This window comes from Aythya ferina, assembly GCF_964211825.1.
Source record: "Aythya ferina genome assembly, chromosome: 2".
NCBI lineage: Eukaryota > Metazoa > Chordata > Aves > Anseriformes > Anatidae > Aythya > Aythya ferina.
The window spans coordinates 18,151,101-18,173,280 of NC_140297.1; the positions used below are offsets into that span (position 1 = coordinate 18,151,101).

The 22,180-nt window shown below is 40.5% G+C and overlaps 1 protein-coding gene across 2 annotated transcripts in view; it reads right to left on the reverse strand.

Annotated features, from left to right (window-relative positions):
- GPR158 (G protein-coupled receptor 158) overlaps positions 1-22,180 on the reverse strand; it is a 194,536-nt gene that overhangs the window by 15,771 nt on the left and 156,585 nt on the right. For both annotated transcript variants that reach the window (XM_084511197.1, XM_084511196.1), the window contains exon 7: positions 8,301-8,539. In XM_084511197.1, coding sequence (XP_084367323.1) covers positions 8,301-8,539 — 239 coding nt within the window. The remainder of the gene's footprint in view (positions 1-8,300; positions 8,540-22,180) is intronic.

Below are 22,180 nucleotides of genomic sequence, written 5' to 3' on the forward strand. Positions count from 1 at the left end.
CTAACTTTAAATTGGTAGACAGGATAGGCAGACAGTTAAATAGGTAAGAGCAAGATTCTTAAGCACCACTCATCTCTGAAGTCCTACTAGTTTTGTTTGTGGCACACTAATGACTCTCTTGCACCAAGTATCTTTTATGATTAAAATCTGGCTTGCTGAACAATTTTTCACCACAAGCCTGGTGTGAGAAAAGTGACTTTTTGACAATTAAAGGACTACATTAGCATAATGCAAGCCCACCAAGACCAAACTCAAAGCTCAAAATGCATAATCTTGTTCCTTTAAATATGATTTATCAAAAGGCCTAAAAAATATTCCATTTTTACTTATTAAGCAGAAGAACAAAAAATATCTTCTTTTCTTACTTTGAAAAATGATGGAAATTTCTAGGAGAGACAGCTGTCAACCACTATCTGGACAGGAAATGTGAAGTAAAAAATAAAAATAAAAAAAATAAAAATCAAGCTTTTAAAATACTCAGAGTAGCTATTTTGTAACTGTCCAAACCAGGCATTTCAGATTTTACTTGCAAATCTGTGAGAGATAAGAGACTAAGAAAAGGAATAATTAAAGACACAAGTAGATGCACATATGAATGGAAGGTGAGATGAAAACATAATATGGCCTCAATATGCCATGTGCAGGGATTAATTAATCTTTAAATATATCTCTTGCTCGTTATCTATTTCTTATCCTTAGAATATTTTATCTGGGCTTTGCACTATCTAATGAACTTACTTATTTATATTTCTTGTTGGTTTTTTTTTTTTTTTTTTTTTTTAAAAAAAAAAAGATCATTCCTTTTGTTTGCAATGTCCATCATGTTTTTTAAAAAATGGAGCATTTTGGAGCACTTAGCTCCATTACCCAACACACCAGATGATGCTGGATACATCTGGCCTATTACTACTAACAGTGCACTATGTCTGCTCACCTGGGATTTCTTTGGGTCACTGTTCATACTCCACAACTTTTGATAATGAGGGACAATGATACGTTCACAGTATGTGATATGTTTCTGCTCTGTAAAGAAGGACACGCTCACAGTTGGTTTTACTGACTTAAATTACCTGAAGATCTGCAATAATATATGTACTAGGTTTTGGTAAACATTCAGTTGTCTGTGCTGTCAATTATTCTTTCATATTTAAAGCCAGTACAAAGCACAGCTCTGTCCAGAGACAGTCACGGAATCACAGAACTATGGAATCATTTGGATTGGAAGGGACCTTAAAGATCACCCAGTCCCAATGCCCCACGCTCAAAGCCCCATCCAGCCTGGCCTTGAACACCTCCAGGGATGGGGCACCCACAGCTTCTCTGGGCAACCTGTGCCAGAGCCTCTGCGACATCTTCTTGCATATGATGCAGGCTGCCCCACTCCTGCCCGCCCAGCCCCAGCATCTGTGAATTCTCTGTCCTCATTCACTGTGTACTCTGCAGATGTCTGTACTTCAGCTGACTGTATGGGACAGTGGAGTGAGATATGGGGAACTGAAAGCCATGATCAGAGTGCTGTTCCTGTCCTTTAGGATTTGGAAAAGTTAGACCTTCCTTACACTTGAATGGGCAACAGAAAAACACCTGCAGATGGCAAAGGGAAAAAGGTAGTAAGGGCATGACATCAAGCGTGGTAAGAAAAAACAGATTCAGAAAAGCAAAAATCACATAAGAAAACCTGAAAAGTCAAGAAATGTTAAACTCCTGATTTTTGAACTGGGACACTAACTCTTCTTAGAGGCCTTAGGAAAGTAATCCATCTTTACCTCTCCACCTTTGTCCTCCCTAAAACTTGGACAGCACTAACATAAAAATATGTAGTCTTTATTTGCCCTCTTCTGCATGTGTAACCTTCAGTTAACCATACCATTTCTTTGGAGACCAGACTCATTTACAGCACGTAACAGAGCAATTCCAGAGATAAATCAAGGTTGGCTAATAAAGAAATCTTTATAATTTGTTGCAAATGACATTTGGATGCTTAGTGAAGGAGGAAAAAGTATGCAGAGGGAAAAAGAAAAAAAAAAAAAAAAAAAGTGGTCTTGAGCACATGCAGGAGAACTGAATTTTAACTTTGCACCTCAGTACTTCAGAGTTTAATGTCCCACTCAAGCCATGCTTCAGAGAGATGATCACAGAGCATGTTTTTCTTGCTAGCTGGGGGCCAGCTTCGAAATTTTTGCTGCAACTGGCAGCAGAAGTGAGCACACAGGGCTGTATTTGCAGCCAGTGAGACCCTATATAACATGTTCTGTACAGATTTGACTAAGCTCTGTAACTGAGCCAAAAGCATTGCAAAATGGACACCCAGATTAAATGGACCACATAACCCTAATCTTATTGCGCCTCAGTGCTGGCTGTGCAGAATGGGGATAATGCCACCTTGTCACTGAAGAATGGCAGTGGAAATAAATTTACCCAGATTTGTGAACATCTTAAATCCTAAACTGTGAGTTTCCTCCCTGCCCTGGTCTGGGAGGAAAGAGTTATTTTAGGCTGTCCTGGTTGATGCTCAGCCCTCCTCCCCTGACAGCAACATTCTTCTCTTGTGCCTCTTCAGGCCAGCCCCAAGGTAGATGCAGCCATGGCCTAGAGCTGCTACAAGGAGCTCCCTTGAGCCACCATCCCCATCCCCATGCTCACTTGCACTCTGTTGTCCAAAGGCTGCCTGCAAAAAGAAGACAGCCCTGAAGGTTTGAAGCCAGTTTTCATGACTTTGTATGATGTTCCATGTCTGACCATGCTGATTTTGCTTAAAAAGCACTACCACAGGACAAGAACATGACGCTGCTCTCCAGAGATGGTGAAATATTTTGCAGGCTTTCATTATAAGTATTTAAGAAGGGAGAGCCTTTTACAACTATGACCTTGACCAAGTCCATTTGGCATCCTGAACTTTACAAAACAGTATTGTTCCACAGCTGCACCATTTTTTCTTCAGATTTTGGATACAAACTATAACTCTCACTAAATCCACAGCATAGACAGGCTACAACTCATCTTCTTCTCCATCCCATTTCATCTCATCAAACTAATGTATACATTTTAAATGCCCTGTACTGAAACAAACTGCTCTGTAGATCTGGAAGCACAGCTCTTCCATCCATTTCCTCACTCTGAGTGCCTTCCGGAGCTGAGAGAGCTCCACTGTTAAACAGAAAAATCATGTCCTAGATTGCTCTCAATTTCCAGCCAGTGCAGTCTCTTTCTGCTTCACTGCATTCAATATCCCACCTGGAGAGCTGTGCCATGTCATAGTAGAAGCTTTTTTCTTAGGCTGAAAGGATTTTCCTATATTTCAGCAAACTCTGGTTACATGCATAAGTCTTCAGTGCTGAATTATTCAAAGCAAGTTATAAATTACCCGTCTCTCTCAGCATACCTCAGGATTATTTCAATTAGCCAGGCACAGCAATAAAGAGACTTCTATGTGGAGTAAGAGTTGGTGTCAAATCCTGACATTTTTTCTCTACCAGAAGTTGGATTGTCTGTGGCTCTGCATGGTCCCCATGGTTTGAGGGTGACCTAGAGATGCCTTTTCCTGGCAATGGAGACATTGGAGACATATCCAGTGACCTGAGTGTGATATATATCCATGTGCCCCTTCCATAGGTGTCTCCCCACATGAAACTTAAGGCCTACAGTTTCCAGGAACTCCTCTCGTTTCTGCATGTTCCCTCTCTTATCCTTTATACTCCGTTTTATTCCTTCCTCTACCCAGCTGTGCTGCCTTTCCTCAGTCTTTCCACAGGCCGCTGTTATTAAAGCCAGCTGACCACTCTTCTGGGCCTGTCATCCTCTTCACTTTTGTGTTGGTGAAAGAGGATTAGAATCAGAAAGATTTACCACCAGCAGCTGAAAGCAAGCTGAGTGTGGGACCTCTTCTCTCACAACTTAAAGAGGTTGCGATCGAATGCCAACAGGATCCAAAATACTTGAAGGTCTGGAAAGACTTCAAAGTACAAACAAGAGTGCTGCAAAGACAAGACGAAGTCATGGCATCTCCCAGCCTCTCCCAAAGCCACATCCTCCTGCAGGTGGTTCTGAAGAATCTTAAATGTGGTTAAGAGAACCTGTACATGGTTTCCCTAGCAGAAACATGTTGTAGAAATGGTGCACAAACAAAGGCTGTTGGCTTTCATCTGTGATGTAGCAGGTACAAAGAAAAAGCAGTGTTAGAGCAGGTGGCAATGCAACACAAACTGCTCCAGCCATGAGTTCCAGCTACTTTTGAGAAAGGGAAACTGAAGAATGATGGCTGCTAATTGATAAAAAAATACAAACAAACAAAAAATGTATTTAAACAATGCACCTTCTGAGTATCTAATACGAGAACTGAAGCCAGATCTTTGCTGGTGCTGAATTCTAGCAAGTTCCTCCTGGCTAGGCTTTCCACACAGAGGAGGCTATAAACACTACTTGGAAAAATCAGTCCCTAGATGTCTCTAGACAGCACCCAAAAGGGATAGCTGCTCTTGACAATTTTGGCATTAAACTCTGTACATTGATGTTAAGGAGAACATGGCTTAAGAACACCCATTTGGAAATTAACAATTCTTCATTCATTGCATACTCTGAACAATGTACCCTAAATATGGCATAGGGCCACTTCTGATGGGGATAACAAAAAGAAATAATAATCACTCATTTGCTGAATACAGCAGAAAGCCTGTAGAAAATTTAATAAAGGGCTTTGTAAGGCTGTATTACAATGCTCTAACTCGGAACCGTATGGATGGTCTTAATTCCCAATCTGTCAGAGCCCGTCCTGGCAATTCATCCCATCTTTAGATGCAAAGATTATATAGGTTAAATATTATTAAATGAACAGGAGGAGGGAACTCTTGGGAACACAGACTGAAATGCTTACTTTGTTCCTTTTCCTGGCTGAGGGCATTCAGTAATCATGATAGAGCCTTGTGTTTGAAACTCTCTTTATAATGAGGACCCAAATCCTGAGCTCCCAATTAGTGTGCTGGTGCAGCAGCTGAGCCAGAGGAGCACAGCTCCTGCCAGCTGGGAATCACACAAGTGCCAGGGAAAAATACCTGGCTGCATTTGGTTAATACCTGCCTTTTACTTCTTGTTTAAGTAAAACATTGGAAAAAAAGCACACAAGGTGTATGTGGGAATTTTTAAAAACTACAGTTTAAATGCTATCTGCTTTAGGTAATACCCTGGCTCTAATGAAGTCAGGATCATTCACCTGCCAAGACCACCTCTGTTTTTTACTGGTGTTCGTGCATGCATGTTTACCTCTCTGCCTAGCTTTCCCTCTTGCCAGGGGCTTTGCACATTAAACTTATTTTGCAGTTCTTCCAGATTGTAAGAAACTTTTTCTTTTTTTAAGTACTGTGCTGATATTTGTTTTGTTTATATGTATTTTTCCTCAGGATAAAGAGTAATAGTTTGATTTTTGACACTGTCACAAATTACATACCACAAGTTTTTAAGCCGCTTTTTTCTAATTTGGAGTCAGAAATCAGGCTGTGGCAGGTAGAGGTGTAGAATATACCCAGGCCATAACAGAAAGGCTTTGTGGATGAGCTTTTTCAGGCCCTCAGGTCCTTCTCTAAAATCTGAGGTTGTGATCCACACTGCCATGGCTTGTCAATGAGACAGGTGCCACAACCTCTAAAGTGATGCACAAACAAATACAAAGGAAATAAAAGAATCTAGGCAAGTGACAAATAAAATACCCACAAGCATCCAATCTCGAGGAAAATGCATACTGACTTACATTACATTACATAGATAAAATAAACATTTACTGAATGCCTATTTCTCTCATCGGCATAGCACAAAGCACAGAGGGTAATGTTAGAAATGGTGACAACCTTTATGTCTAAGTCCTTACTTCACTCAAAGAGAGCATCCTCTCAAACTTAATGGAAATGTAAATATAAAACATTCACTGCCATAAAAGTTTCTCAAGATGGAGCCTAAGTAGTGTGATTAGTATGGAAAATGCTCCATAAATCCTAACTCAAATAATCTCTGGTAGCATAAAGGCTTCATCTCATTATGACTTTTTAACAGAGCCTTGTTAATTCTCACTTCACTAATCTGTGACCTTGAAAATTCCCTCTCCTCATTTCAGTGAGACATTGACAGCAGAATGAAACAGTGAGGTATTGGAACCGGTATTTGGAATATACTCCAAAATATGCAATAGTTTTGTATAAAATCTTGTGCCTGGCTAAATTAAATGAGATAACAAGCCTTTCATAAATTAACAACTGGCATTTTTATTTTGGTATTTTAAATGAAATATCATAATCTATCAATTAATTTGTAACATAGAATCTTTTCCTAGGCTGCTCCCAGTCAATTGCAGAAATAAAAGGAGTTTTGCATTACATGTATTTCTCCTGACATCTCTTTGATATAAGTACCTGTTTTTGGAAGTAGATCCTACTGTCTGTAAGCTTTTCAGACTGCTGTTAACAATAGACACCTGAAAGTGCACATGCACAGATATGTGTAGAGGCACACACATGTCAGTACAGACCTGTAGCTGTACAAATCCTGGCAGCACTCATGTGACTCCGCAGTTTACTGAAGACTTGCACAAATGTAACTCAACTCTGCTTATAAGGTAGTTTGGGTGAAAAGGCAAAATGCCAGAACAAAAAAAGCTCTGTCCAATTTTGTTCAGGCTTGAGAAACAGTTTTGCCTCTACTACCCCTGAGTATATTTTGGAAAAAAAAAAAAAAGAAAAAGAAAAAAGAAAAACACTTTAAAAACCCCTCTAGGTGTAAATAAGTCTTCAAAAACAGTCTTTGTTCTTTCCAACACTAGGCATACAGCAATTTACATCATTTCTTACAATAGGGGACTATTGGTAATACTCAGCCATTAAGATCTGAGTTTTTATTCAGTTTACTAGCACAGCTGTAAGATCAAGAGAATAAAAAGATTTGTTTGCCATTATGCAACAACCACCAGTATCAAAGTTTTAATAATACTACACTGCATTACTGGCTGTGAAATGCAGTAAAATTTTCATCCAAAATGGCTCAGTGCAGATGACATCATGTTCTACATTTAATTCTCTCCTGTTATTAATTTTACAACATCTCTGGTGATTATACTGTTGCATTACAGCAAGGCATAGCTATATTTTATCAGCATACACCTACAAAAGGATCCAGATTGAGACACATTTCAAGATGTACTCATTTATACTCTCTGTGTGGTTTACCCGTGAGTACATTCACAAATGAGGTAGCCTGAGAGATCTTACATGAAGGAGGGAAGAGCAGAACACAGGGATGAGAGGGGAGACAGAGCAGCTTAGACCCATGGAAAGTCCTTGGGGAAGCTGGAAGCAGTGGTTTGTCCTTTAAAATGGCTGTGTGCTACTACGCACTGGCCTTCTGTACAGAACTCAGAGAAAATACCCCAAATACCCACAGGCTGCTTCTATCCATCTCGCCTTCACTTTCACAAGGAGGATACCCCATTACCTCTCCCTCATCCTCAGCTGCAGAGCTCTGTCAGTGGGATATCCATAGGGAGGAAAGGAAAGGGCAGAAAGGTAAGTTTTCACTTCAGATTTCAAAACATTGACATATTTTAGATGGTGGGTGGCACACCTATGTAGTACTGGAAACGAGGGCTTTAGGCGCAGATGCTCTGAAGTTGTCCAGCCACCAAGAAAGGGTATGTTACGCCATATAACTGAACGCTGGCATGGGGAAACCACTTTTAAAATAAAGGAAACAAAGGTGTGTCATTTTTCTCCTTGGTATGATGGATTTCTGCAGGGTGGCATTTTTTAGCTCTTGCCTATCCCAAGCACTGACAACACTTCTAGCAAACATGTTAAGTTGGGAAGTTTGATGGGCATTTCCTATTCCTGTTACTTCAATACTAATTTCTATGCAGTTATGAAAGAGTGCTCTAGCAAGTTCTTCTCTCCACGTGACAGCTCTGTCCAGTTCTGTGGTGCAGAAGCACAAGGCCTTTGTTATTTCTGCCAAAGTTTCTCATGTGTAATAGTGTAGAATAGCTAGATACATTCTGCCTTCAAAGATGACAGCTCTTGAGCACCACTTTGTTACTACAATCCAAGTTACAAACCTTTGAAAGTCATAAAATTCTCAGTATATTTTAATTATACTTCTCAGATCATTTAAAAAACACCTATGCCAATATTGCATTCTCCTCAATGTTTTTCAAGTGATGTTATGCATCCTGATAAAGCTTTAAGATATTCTAAAAGAAGGAAAATGTAAAGAAAAGGCAACTAAACCTTAGTTTAGACATTAGAGGATAAGCTAGAAAATGAACATACCAACAGCCATCATGTAATCCCAGCGGTCTAAGAGGCACATATTGAAGATCAGGTGGTCAGATGTTTGTCCTTGGCCAATGAGTGGAATGTTTCTCTCCAAATTTTGGGTTATTGCAGAAGTCCAGCCAACGAGGAACCAAAAGACTACCAGGAGAATTACAGCCAGCATCCTCATCACTCGCCCACCTGTCATGTATGGAATACGCTGAGCAGTTCGGGACAGGAATACCTTTAAAACCCTGAAAAATTCAGACATGGCAGAATTAAAAAGAGAACTAACTGTGTTGCAGGAATTAGATTTTCATTTTATTTCACTATCAGACTATTAAAAAAAAATATATCAACATTCTCTCCCTTGACAGTATATAGAAGAGTAAAATTTGAAACATTATTAGTTTCATATTCATCATATTTAAATGGAACTGACTGCTGCCCAGAGAGTGCTACAGAGCACTAATAGAAAATATTACCTATACTTATGCTAGAGGCATGGATTCACATGCTGTGTTGTCAGGCTATTTTCTACCTTCCAGCTCCCAGTGGAAGACTTCTGTCTTTGGAAAAGGGAAGGTCATATCCATAAAACAGCAACCATGTGTGAGATTTTATTTTGTTATGATGCTGTCTGTCTGCTCATCCCAAATCATACAATTCCCCTATTTGATATTCTTCCCATAGACTCTGATGCTTACAAGACAACATCCTGTTCCTTGTAGAGGTAACTGTGGAAGGCACTTTCAAAGTGAGGGGTGAACTGTTTCAGTGATTTTGTCCTCAAAGCCACTCCACTTCTAGATTCCTGAGCATGAGCATGACTACTGAATACTCTTGATATCCACGTGGAATTAATTATCACTGAGGTTTAGAAAAAAAAGTTGAGTTTTTAAAAACCCTCAAATATTTGCAGTGTACCAAGCTCCTCAGCCAGATCCCAAATCATTTCATGGCCAGGCCTGCACTTTCAGCAAAAAAATCACACTCCAGTTCAATATTTATGCTTATTTTTGCCTAAAAGGAAGCAGAAGCAACCGGCACTGTCTCTCAGACAAACAATAATGCAATGTCTTTTAAGGCAAAAGCACAAAGTCTTTTCCACATCCATAAAATGAATCAGCATTTGACTACAAACACAGCCCTCACAGTGTGCGTTAGGTGAAGCCAGAGATCTGAATATGTTCAACATTATTCAGCTGTTTCCCTCCCAACAGTCACTCCACAGGGAGTCACAGGTTTTGATCCTTCCACGTCTGATTGATGTTCTCCTCTCCCTTCCCAGATGCTAAGTGTTTTATATCTGAAGTAGGTTCCCAAAGACTTTGGGAAGGACAGGCAGAAAATTCCACAGAGGCGAGGCAGACAATTTCCTTCTGCCTTTATCAGCCATAGCACTGTTGTTCCAGGCAATGCCAGTAAATCCTCATTTTTTAGAACACTAAAATTCAATATGAGCAAAGTTTTTCTCCTCCATGTTGTGAATGACAATCAATACTTAGCCTCTTGGAAGGAAGGAAAGAGATACTCTTTTTGTGATGAAATCAGAAACATCATCTTTTCACTGCTGTTGTTTGCCATTTGAGAAAAACCTTACCACACGTTTACGAAGCTTTAAGAATTTGAGAAATCATACAAGCTATCTGAGAATAGCAATAAACTCCTAATTCCTTTGTATTTTGGCTCTCCAAAGGCAATTCTTGGTGATTCTACTGAACTGTGAACCTTTTCTGGACATAACAAGCCTGGGCTCATTAATTTTTTTCCAGTACTAGCTCATTAGCTGCTGACTGTGAAACAGCTTTCATGGGGAGTGGGGTGGCCTGTCTACTTATTGATCTAAGTAGAGTGAAACAAATAACGTGCTGCAATAGAGCAGTCAAAAAACCCTCCAATTTGCGTTTCTTTTTTCCCTCATCTTTTTCACAAAAACAGGCATCCATCACCACCACCATTTATATCTTCAAAATATAGGCCTACATGTAACCTAACCTCTAATTTATGTAAAATATATATATATATTTCTGAAGAGCTATCAGAAAAGCTGTGTTAGACTTGCAATGTTGAAAATCTCCCTTCCAAAGGCTGAGGCGTGAAAGTGTTCAACCAGAACAAGAGGTCCAGTGTTGCAACTCCCTTGTCTTCCTGTGGCAATATGAATCCAAACCCACATCGCTCACCACCTCATCACTGGCAGACACATCATCAGTCTCCCCTACATGTTACTGAGCCTGTATTAAAGCAGAGGCATGTACCCAGGAGGTTCCCCTCCTGAAAACATCCCTGCTCACCAGGCCGGAGCACCATTCTCCTTCCTGTACCTCTGACTCATATACTATCTAAGTTCACCCCCAAAGTTTAACTGTTGTGATATGAGACCAAATTGCCTGGGAACTGTGTGTTGTCTGATGACTGGTGCTTTCCATCAGAAAGGTGGTTCAAATCTCTGCCCTGAGTTCTTGGTAGACAATACTCAGTCCTCCTTTTCCACACTGTATCTATATATTGGGTTGAAAAAGTTATTGAGCAAATGAGAGAGATTTCTCACAGGGAGGTAAGATATAGAGCTTCTGGGCTACATCTATATTAAGAAATTAAATATGCCCAGATGATGGAGTTCCAGCTCCCAGAAACATTTTCAGATGCCACTTAATTTATGAATATGTATGTAGCCATGGATTCAAATTCCTGAACAAATTGATGTTTAATCATGAGTATCAAGTAAAGCAATGCCAACTGAAAAAACTCCTCTTCCTGTCTATCCCCAAAACTCCTGATTGTTAGAAGCATTGGACACTGTTTGAGAGGTATTGCCTCTGATCTAAGGCAAAAGAGGAAATATAAGCATCCTCCTCAGCATCTTCTAGCTCTATTACCAGATAAAACTGTTCAGCACATGCGATGCACTTTCATGCACTGCTGTTGAATAATCCAATCATCATTTTCAGTGAAATGTCGTCAGCTCTGTTTACAGGCAGATCAGACATCACACTGTGATGTGCTCTATCTACTTTGCTGGAAGACATTAAAAGCTGCCTTTAAGCAAAGCTTTGACCTACAGACAGTACAGACAACATTAAAGCCAGTTTGTGATAGCCATCCTTTTAACAGAGTAAGAAGACAGTTCAGGCTGAATGAACTGTCTGGAAACTACTGAAGGTAACCCCCAACTCTGCTGCCTGCACCACCAAGTCATCTGGGGAGAATTAAGCTCTGTGATCTGAGGCCTTGGGCTTGGGCTTTTTTTTTTTTTTTTTTTTTTGGCCTGGATCTATATAGCTGGATGATGTGAGGGCTTTATTGCAAACATTGAGAGCAGAGAGGAGCGGGCAGCCCAGCAGACAGGAGGAGAAGAGGAGAAGTGACCAGAAATGGAAGGACAGAGCACCCTGGTTCACAGATCCAGCTGGGATCGCCAGCATAGGGACTGCAGCCAAAAGCATGTGGCTGCTGCTGTAAAAAGTATGTCCTGAGACATAATGTATAATCTTAGAAAATAAATAAGATCATACTGAATTTTAAGGTCATATCAATAATTCACCCTGTGAACAGAAAGCGTGGTCCTCAAACCATGAGCTGACTCCATAAGTGGAAGGAACAACAGGTGAAGGGTCCTGCTTTGACAGCAGTGACCTGGCACGGTTTGTTTGCTTTTTATTTCTAGTATCTGTCATTCTGTGGCTTTACTGAGTCATCCTGTCAAACTGTTCTGTTCCAGACTGATGATTTTTATTGTGATATGAAAGCTACATCAGAAAGATTAAGGGTCAAGAGCTCTTATGCAGTATATTGACTTCCTATGGGAGAGGGATTACGTCTTATCTGCTTCTTCTGGAGTAACAGTGAACAGGAGACCAGTTACTAGAGCTTGCAAACTGATGTGATCCCACTGAGAACAGAGAAGAGGTACCTATGGCCCATGTACGGCACCATGCCAATGCAAAGAAAACTCACACCTTGCACTTGACACATACATCCACACACACAAATACTGAGTGTGGGTTTTTTTTCCACATCAGGGAAGATGACTGAAGGAAGAACATCAACACTGAAGGCCCAAGACCTCACAATTTGTATTTAGATGCACTCATACCACAAGTCACTGTCTCTTGGCTATAAAGGATAAAATCTTGCTAAGAGATCCAAATAAACAGCTTTTTCAAACACACCTCAGCTCAAAGTCTCCAAATCAGTCTTGTCTAATTCCTAAATAATTTCTCAAGCCCTTAGCACAAAATAGGCATGAAGCCCAGCATGGAATAAACTTAATGAAATCAGTGTGATTTTTTTCTTTATTGAATCTGGCCATCTTAAACCTGAGCAACCTGGGCTGAGAGCTGCACCATGTCAACAGTGTGACAATGGCATGGTGAGACTGTGTCATACACACAAAATCACAGAATCACAGAATGGTTTGGGTTGGAAGGGACCTTAAAGATCACCCAGTTCCAAACCCCTGCCATGGGCAGGGACACCTCCCACCAGACCAGGTTGCCTAAAGCCCCATCCAGCCTGGCCTTGAGCACCTCCAGCGATGGGGCATCCACAGCTTCTCTGGGCAGCCTGGGCCAGGGCCTCACCACCCTCACAGTAAAGAACTTCCTAATGTCTAATTACTGATTGAATAGTCTTGTGTTCTGAGTGATCAGAGAAACAGTGATATCCTTTTTTCCTTAACAAATTATATTTACCTTCAAAAGTGCAATTTTGAAAATATAGTTTCTTTGATACCTTCCACAGAGTTTTAAAGTAATTTTCTATTACAGAAAACCACTGTAATACAAATAGTTCAGATATATGGCTAGAAAACAAAGCTGTGAAGAACTGTGAATATGTGTTAAAAATATATTTTATGTCAGTGCCTGCTAAAAACTACCATTAGTAAGCAAAGCAAAGACCCATAGGTCATGACATAATGCTAACCTACTCAATATAGTACTTTCCTAGATTATTTTTAGATTATGTATTGCACTGTGCCTTTAAAAATAGTCATATACCACATGGAGGAAGACTGGACTATATATAATGTGCCACTGAAATGCTATAAAGGTCATTCGCCAGTGCTTTGATGAAAGTCCCAGTGCTGGATCAATATATAGGAGATAAACCGTGCTGCCATAATTTCCAAGAGTTTGACCAGACTGAGGAAGGTCATAAATTACGGGAGGGAAATCACAGGCAGTTCAAGGGAAGGCTCAGGGTATGAGGGGCAAAAAGCAGCCCAATAGTTCCCCGCTGCAATCAGAACTACTCGCTCATTCCCATATGAGCACCACTGGACTCTCAGTATCATGTATATTTAATAATACAGAAAGAGTATAAAAATATGACTTGCTTTGATGAAAATGCATTGAGTTGAAGTAGCTTTTGTCTGTCAGTACATGGGTAAGCCTGGAATGAGCTAACTGAATTATTTGTGGTTTCTTTAAACGTACCCAGATTCTAACACTTTTTGTGCTCTACATATGCTATATTTTCTTCTTTCACCTGCAAGTCTAAATTCCCACCTGAGGGAAGCTCAGTTTCCTGGCAGAACATAGATCAAAAAGTTTTGTCTGTCTGTGGCTGATTCCAGGGATTGTAGCTGGAGTCTTTTGACAGATCAGCTGGCGCTTGCCGTTCCCCTGTGCCCCCTCGCTCCCCAGCTCACTGCCCTGCTGCGCGCATCTGTTCTGCTTGGCTGCTGGCCCCCATACCAGGAGGTGCTGCAACTGTGTGTGTGTGTGTTGCTTTTGGAAGTGCTTTTGTTCATATCACCATTCAGGTAGGTCTCATCAGCCATGGCAATTCCTTAGCTGGACTTGCCCATCCTGGTGGATGCGCCAAGCACCAGGGAGCTGAGAAGTAAGAAGGCTCAGCTGGGGACTTGCCGTGTCACGTAACCAGGCTTCAGTGATGCAGACCAAGTCTCCTTATTTACAAAATCCTCAGCTGCTTTGTGCTAATTATCTCTTCTAATAAACCACTTAATGCACTAATGCCCCCAGGAATCCTGCTGAGATTAGCAGAACTGCAGAGTGCCAGGGAAGCATCTGACCCTCTGCTGTCAAGTCCTGACCACGCAGAGCTCCTACAGAGCCTGTGACAGTAACTACGTATGCTATAAGGGCCCATCTCTCTGACCCCAGACAACTAGCGGTGGCATGTCTCGTGTTTGCCAGTTACTCTTGTTTAAGGTTATGTCACACAGTTACATTCAGGGCACCAAAATCAAGAGCTCATGACCACGGAACCCTGTGTGAGATTCCTAAAATGCTGAAAATCCAGGATGTTGGGATAGGGATAACACCACCTCTTCCTGAATCTGCTACTGAATGGTTAATAAAACCATTTCAATAATTTCCTCCTGGTAGACAGGTTTAAATAATTACATCCCTCACTTGTTAAAAATGAGGTCAGCTCCTCAGACATTTTTCTCCATAAGCAAACCAACCCCGTTGAGCTCTTCTTCATTCAAATTCGAGGTGATTCTGTGGCAGAAACGTTAATTCATATATCGTTAAGACTCCTGCCGCTAGGACTTGAGTCTGTAGATCATAAATCCTTCAGGCTACACAAGCTTTGGCTAAGCTAATTATTTGCTTCTTAAAAATCATCAAGTGCTTATTAACTTTTTGTAAATCTAAAGCCATTCAGTCCTTTACTCCTATCAAAGACTTTCAGAATAGGCAGCAGAAAAGATCTCAGAGTCACAGTTTATCAGGAAGCTTATGCTGTGAAAACACATTCAAGCACTGCCTGCCAGTAATCCTCTCCTACAACAGGTCAAGCACATTTTCAAGACGATCATTACAAAATTTGCTTCACAGGGTGTTGTGGAGTTGAACTTACAAAGCCAACGCCCCTCCTGCTCCAAGCTGACAATGTTTGCTTTAACAAAGGCTGATGAGTAAAAGCAGTGGGGATGGCACAAATCCCCTTCCTTGTTAGTGCTGCTCCACACAGGCATTCACTCCTGCTGAAAACACTCACGGACAATTTCAGCAACCTCTCTGAATGTCAGAGGCATTTTCTAGTGACCAACAATAAGGTAGCCTATGTCAAAGCTTGCATTTTAGTTCTCAGATAGGCACACTACAGATAGCAAAAGTCTTGCCATGGATAAAACCCAAATCCAGACCAAAATAAATTTGGGGGTGGTTACATGTCTTGATCCAGAAAGACCTTCTTTCCTTTCTGCTCCTTCTTAGTTCACTGGCAAGCACTACACTTCTGATTAGAGAATGATAAGCCCAAATTAAAAAAGACAGTACTTTTTCAACATTTCTAATGTGGTCATGAAAGCAAAATACCTCCTTCCTTTTAAGCTAATGTCAATAGATCCGGTGATCCATTTGCACAATTTGAAGAATTGCTGCTTTAAGAAAAACAGTACTTATGAGATCTTCAACTGGACTGGACAGTTTAACAATCAAGATATACACTACATGTTACACCACTCTTATAAATTTAACTTATTTGATTATTTCATTGAAGTAATATATATGAAGAATGCATGGCTTCTCCCTGGATCAAAAAACAGTGAACAAGAATCTGCCAAATTTGAGGGAATTACAATTCACTCTCTTAGCAGTGTTTTATTCTGAAGACTGGACTATATATTAATAGCATAATTACAGACCACTATATACTTTACTTTTTGAGCAATGCACTAAACAGTAGTCAGCAACTGAAGAAAACAACATAACCATAATTTCATAAATGAAATATCTTACTGTTCAAAGATGGAGGTATCATTGTTTTCCCCTTTGTATCCCATGGAACATGTGGCTACTAACTCTCTTCTTGAAACTATTAGTTCATGTGTGCTACACTATGGATTGGAAAAGGTTTTCAATAAAAAGACCTCATTAATTTATTGAGTTTTTATCTCTAATTTCATAGCAAATTTCTATACTAAAGCACCAGAAAATCAAATTCCCTTTTATGCGATCTCCTCCATCTTACTAGCTACTTTAACAACATTAAAAACTTTTAATAGTGCTTTTGCAATAATATCATGTGATTCTGTTATGAATTTTCCACTGCAGGATCTGAGATCCCATAGCCTGAAGGCCAGATGTGTCTCTCTCTCCATTTCACATGGACTGGGGCAGTTACTGGCTACCATCACTGGGAACCCATTAATGTGCAGACCAGTAGAGGTGTTTGAAGCATCCCCAGCCTCAGCAATGAGAAGGTTTCCCATCCCTGCTCTAAAGGAACAAACTAGTCGACTTCCAAGATTTAAGAAGAGAGTCTGAGTTTGGGTTTGTCATCAGTGACCAAATGACTTCTCTGAAAACTCTTCTTGCGGGGGGAGATGAAAATTAATTTCCCCTTAGGAGATGAATTATTTTCTCTGTAGACAGCTTCTCAAGCTGGTGCAATTTTCCTGAGGATCTTCATGCTGTATGTCATATCTGGTGTTAGTTTTACATGTAAGATAATAAACATACAATTATTTAGGAAATGTTGATATTAGTAGACTTCTCTGATGGAAATTACATTGCTCTGTCTGTCAATGAACTGCTGAGCAAGCTCAGGAAGAGACCTGAGAGACAGCAGGGGGTGAAAGCAGGAGAGATGGAGTAGACCTGGGAGCCCGAAAACAAAATTTCCAAGAACCGTTGAAAACTGTGGAGAGCATGATGCAACTTCAAAACTCACTAGGTTAGATCAAATCTAGACCTCCCTGCAAGGACACAGTACACAAGTGAAGAATTAGGTATAAATACTGCTCTTTCCAGTCTTATTCATCTATTTGTCTCAATTTTTATTTATTTATTTATTTTTTTTCCATTTAAAAAATCAGTCACCTCAGCTGGTCAGAGAGAATGTTAATTTTCTGAGTCTTCCCTTTGCCTTTTTGGAGAAGGTTCCTGTAGAGAAGGTGCGTGGACTCAAAGCTGTAGCTGGCTGTTGGTTTAACTGCATTGTTGGAGGACATTCAAGAGAAATATTTTTCAAAATAAACTGGTTCTCTAAGATAAAAAGCTGGCAACAGCAAAACAAAGGATCAAGTTTGCTTTGCCTGGATTTGGCATCAACACATTTGGTTTTAAGTATGTTGCCTTCAAAAAAGTTTCAGTGGGAAGAAAGAGACGAGGAGAGGTGCTGTGTCTGTGGAGTGCTCACTAAAGCACTCTGCAGAGCATTGTTTCGCACAAAACTATCTCCTCAAATGACTTGCAAGCACTTGTTTCCTTTTGGTTTCTGAAATTACGTTAATAGGCACCACTTAAAAATGACAATCCATTATTAAAGATGCAGGAAGCAAACAGCAGCAACTGAAAGGACAGGAACTTCTCCTATGTGTATATGCATCACCATTTTTTATACCTCCTATTATTTTTTGCAGCATAGTTTTCTCCTTTCTCTTTCTCCTTTCTCTTTCCTTCTCTCAAAATGTTTCAGGGCTGAAAGTTACTTTGAACTGGCTGAGAGAGGCTCACAGAGCTGCTTCCATGTCAGATGGCCAGGAGCATGTGTGCCTTTACGTGTCCAACCAAAGCCATAAAAATGTTGACATTTTTCATCATGACATCCTCCCAGTTTTATTGCTTCATCACTGATCATATGCAGATATGGAAACCTGGTTTTCTAAAGAAGAAAAGTTCCTGATTTCCAGCTGACATTAATGAGGTCTACATGAGTACAACTTCCAAGATTTATGCTTTTCTCACAAATTAATACAGTTAATAACTGGAAAAAATCTCTTTTCCTACTAGCCCATGTAAGCTAATCATGCAAAGTTCCTACATATTATCTCTCAGTTAAGTAACCACGAACAAGAACAACCCAAAAGAGCATTTCCTTTAACCCACAATGTGGACACTGAGAAGGAGACCTGACAGTACATTAAAAGGCCCAGCCTCTGTGCTCTGCTCTCATTTACATACATTCACAACGATGGCAGGCAGTTAAACAGCCCAGATGTAACAAAAAGAGCCTGTCCTACTATATTTTACTAGATACCTTGAGGCATAAGAATGAGTAATCACACCCACTGGACACAATTTCCTACTCAAATCCAAATAGCAGGATTATTATATGGTGTAAAGCTGACAGAGATTAATAGAATGTGGTATAGAAAAGCCTGAGGAGAGAGTTGGTCAAAAACTGTCAAAAGAAACACATCTGTAATACTTAGAAAATATTTGTTGAGGGGTTTGTGCTCACTTTAATAAAATCAATGTTAACCATTTTATAATATGATTGACAGGCAGCAGTGTTTTATATCAACTCTATTGAAAATGAAGCTCTTTATCAGCATTATGTTCTCCTTCCACTTGTGGAATAAATATTAAATTTATCTTGTGGTCTGTGCATGCAGGTATCACGGCTAAGACCTTCATGTGTATTTGAAAGGAAAGTTTATTCTTCAGCTTGTCTGCAAATGATAAGATTCAAACCATTCTTACAACAGATTAAATCAGGAACATCTCCACCTGTCATGAGATACAGCAGAGTCATCACCAATGGAAACTGAGGCCATAAACAATGCTAACTTCTTTGGATGAAATTTCCATGTGATAAAATATTGTTATTATTAAAAACAGTCCTGTGCAAGTAGATTACACTGAAGGGAATGAAAATATTGGCAAGAGCACAAAAGCCCATCAGGCCTCTGGGGAGTTATTTTTGCTCTGGTCGATTAATTCACAGGATGCCAGAATAGCTGAGGTGTGAAGGGAGAGGTTAAGAAATTGTCTAATCCAACCTTCATGACTGAGGCTGCATCCACTACAGCAGGTTACTCAGGACCTTGTCCAGATGATTTTGAGTTTCTTGTCTTTATTAAGCATCTCCCACAGCAGGGAGAGGAAGAGCCCAGTTGCTGGCATGGAGGAGCAGTGACCTCATATAGAATAAAAAGCCCAACATGTGAGTTAAATGCCAAAGGCTCCTGCAGCAGCTTCCTGTGCAGTTCCCAGGGTTACAGGAGATATTTAAGATGCAGGAACAACATCAGATATAAATCTCCCTCAATATAAAGGTGTAGATATTTTGCTTTAAATGTTGCAGTACTACCTGCAGCCCTCCCCTCCATTGGTAGTCTTCTTATTTTACATTAGTAAATTCTCCAGTCTCAAAAAACAACAATGAAATAAGGTTCCAAGCCTTAATTATTTCAAAACCACTCTTTTCTTCTGAATGCTGATGATGCAGGGGACAAACAGACATTAGCTGGTAGCCAAGCTGCTACTCACATAAATTCCCTGCCATATTGCCCAACTTATTCATGCTTCCCTTTTAGCATTCGTTAAGAACATTAGAAAAAAAGGAAATTCTACAGTACAGGCAAACAGACCAAAATAGAATTTTTTAGACCCAGCCTCATTCACACTCCAGTATTTGAAAAACTCCTACTGGTAGAAGAACAAGTAGAGCGATGACTGTGTAAGAAATGAACATCAGCATGTGCACAGCAGTTTCTTAGCTAAAGCAAAAAAGAAAATCTGTCCAAAGTCAAATACAGAAGAATGAGAAGAATGCATCTCTTCTGTTTATAATAGTAAAATAAAGGAACAAATAACTAAAAAAAAAAACCAGCAACTAAAAAGCCCCAGCTGTATAAAATAGACATCTGATAAACTGTTGAAGAGGGATGGAATCTTCTGCTCTGATTAGCCTCAGCTTGGCTTGTGCAAGCAGCACTGCACACAACAGTGCAGAATGTCCCTGTGCTTTTCCATATGTTATTTCTGTATGAATCCAGCATGCTACTGACTGCCACTATTGTTATTTAAACAGATCGGTTATATTCACACTTTGGAGGAGATAAATTACACTATGGATGATCTTTTTCCAATGTTTCTGTTTTAGTTTTGGCCAGGATAGGGTTAATTTTCTTCATAGCGACTCATATGATGCTCTGTTTCGGATTTTTTTAACAAAATACTGGTAATCATTCACTGGGGTGTTTTTAGCTGCTGCCCTGCCAGCTGTGAGGGGACACAGTCAGGAGAGGTGACCCAGGCTGCCCAAAGGGATGTCTCACACCACATGGCAGCATGCTTGGCTGTAACAGCTGGGGGAAAGAAGGAGGAAGGGGGGAACATTCGGGGTGATGGAGTTTGTCTTCCCAAGGAACCGCCATGAGTGACGTGCCCAGCTCTGCTGGGAGCGGCTGACACCTGCCTGCCGGTGGGAAGCAGCGACTGGATTCCTTCTTCTGCTCTGCTTGTGTGTGGCTTTTACTTTACCAGGTGAGCTGTCTTTGTCTCAACCCATGAGTTCTTGCACTTTTATGATTTTGATTTTCTCCCCTAACCTACCTAGGCAAAGCCAGCAAGAGGTTGCATGGTGCTGAGCTGCCTGTTGGGTTTAAACCACAACAGGTTCATGTAAAATACAACATCTAATTAAAGGAAGTTCAAATAATTGTAGTCCAGAATCCTTGTAAAGTGTCAGCAGTATCTGAATAAAATTACTATTTTCATAAACTTCCACATTCTATTGCCAGGTAAGTGCTCATTCAGCTATGTTTACTCTCAGTATGTGTAAATATGTGTGGCAATCAGAAAAAAATGCTAATTAGGTCAATCATGAGCACTTCTAAGGAAGCTACAGCTTCTTGTAAACTAGCTTCTGAATGTCTCTCTGGATTTAAAATTTGTGAAAACAATTGAATATATTGCATGTATTGAGAAATACATGCTGTGGGTGACCCCCCACACTCAACAACCTCACTTGGTGCCTTCCCAGCCCTGTATAATACCATACTGCTAGGAGTGTGCCTCAACAGCTAGAACTGCTTCCTGAATTAGACATTTTTAATGGTGTCCTTAAAAATGACTGCTGATGACTGAGAACAGAGCTTATGGGTCAGAAACACCAATGTGGGTGACACTTTAGTGGGTATCTGCTACAGACCACCTGATCAGAAAGAAGTAGATGAGGCCTTCTTCAGACAACTGGCAGAAGCCTTCTGTTTGAAGGTCCTGGTCTTCATGGGGTCTTCAGCAACCTGCTCAAAGGGCAACATAAGAGGGCATAGCCAATCTAGGAGGTCTTTGGAACACACTGATGATAACTTCTTGACACAGGTGACAGAGGAGCCAAGGAAGGGAGGCACTCTGCTGGAACTAATACAGACAAGGAAGAACTGCTGGGGCCATGAAGGTCAGGGACAACCTTTGCTGAAGTGACCATGAGTGGTGATGTTCAGGATCTTGAGAGAAGGGGACAAAATTTCAAGCTCCTCCAAGCTCAGGAAGGTATCAAAGGTGCAAGAAAGGTATCATAGGTGCAGGAAATCAAGCAAGGGTGGCAAGAGGCCTGCATGGATGAATAAGGAGCTCCTGACTAAAGTCAGAAGAAGGAAGTGTAAGAGAAGTGGAAGAAGGACCCAGGGTACCCAAGCAGAATACAAAGACACTGCTTGAGCATGTCTCAATGCAATGGCATTGGGATTAGGGAAGCCAAAACCCATCTGTAGTTGAATCTGGTAAGGGACATGAAGGGAAACAAGAAAGACTTGTACAGGTGTATCAGCAGCAAAAAGACTAGGGAAAATGCAGGCCCACTGTTCAATAGGGCAGGGATCTGGTGGTGACATGGAAAGGACTACAACACTCAACCCTTTTTCGCCTCAGTTTTTACTAGTAGGACTTGCCTTGAGGAATTCTGGGTGCCCAAGACCACTGGGAAAACCCATAGTAAGAAAGATTTAACCTTTCAGGAATCAGGTTAGGGTACATTTAATTGAACTAGACTTACTGATGTCCATGCATGCAACATGGTAAAATGTCACTGACATCATTGTGAGGCCACTCCCAATACTTTAAAAGGTTGTGGTGACTGGGGAAGGTTGCTAAGGACTGGAAAAAAAAAGCAAATGTCACTCTGTCCTTCAAGAAAGGCAAGAAGGAGGATCCCTGGGAATACAGACTGGTCAACCTAAC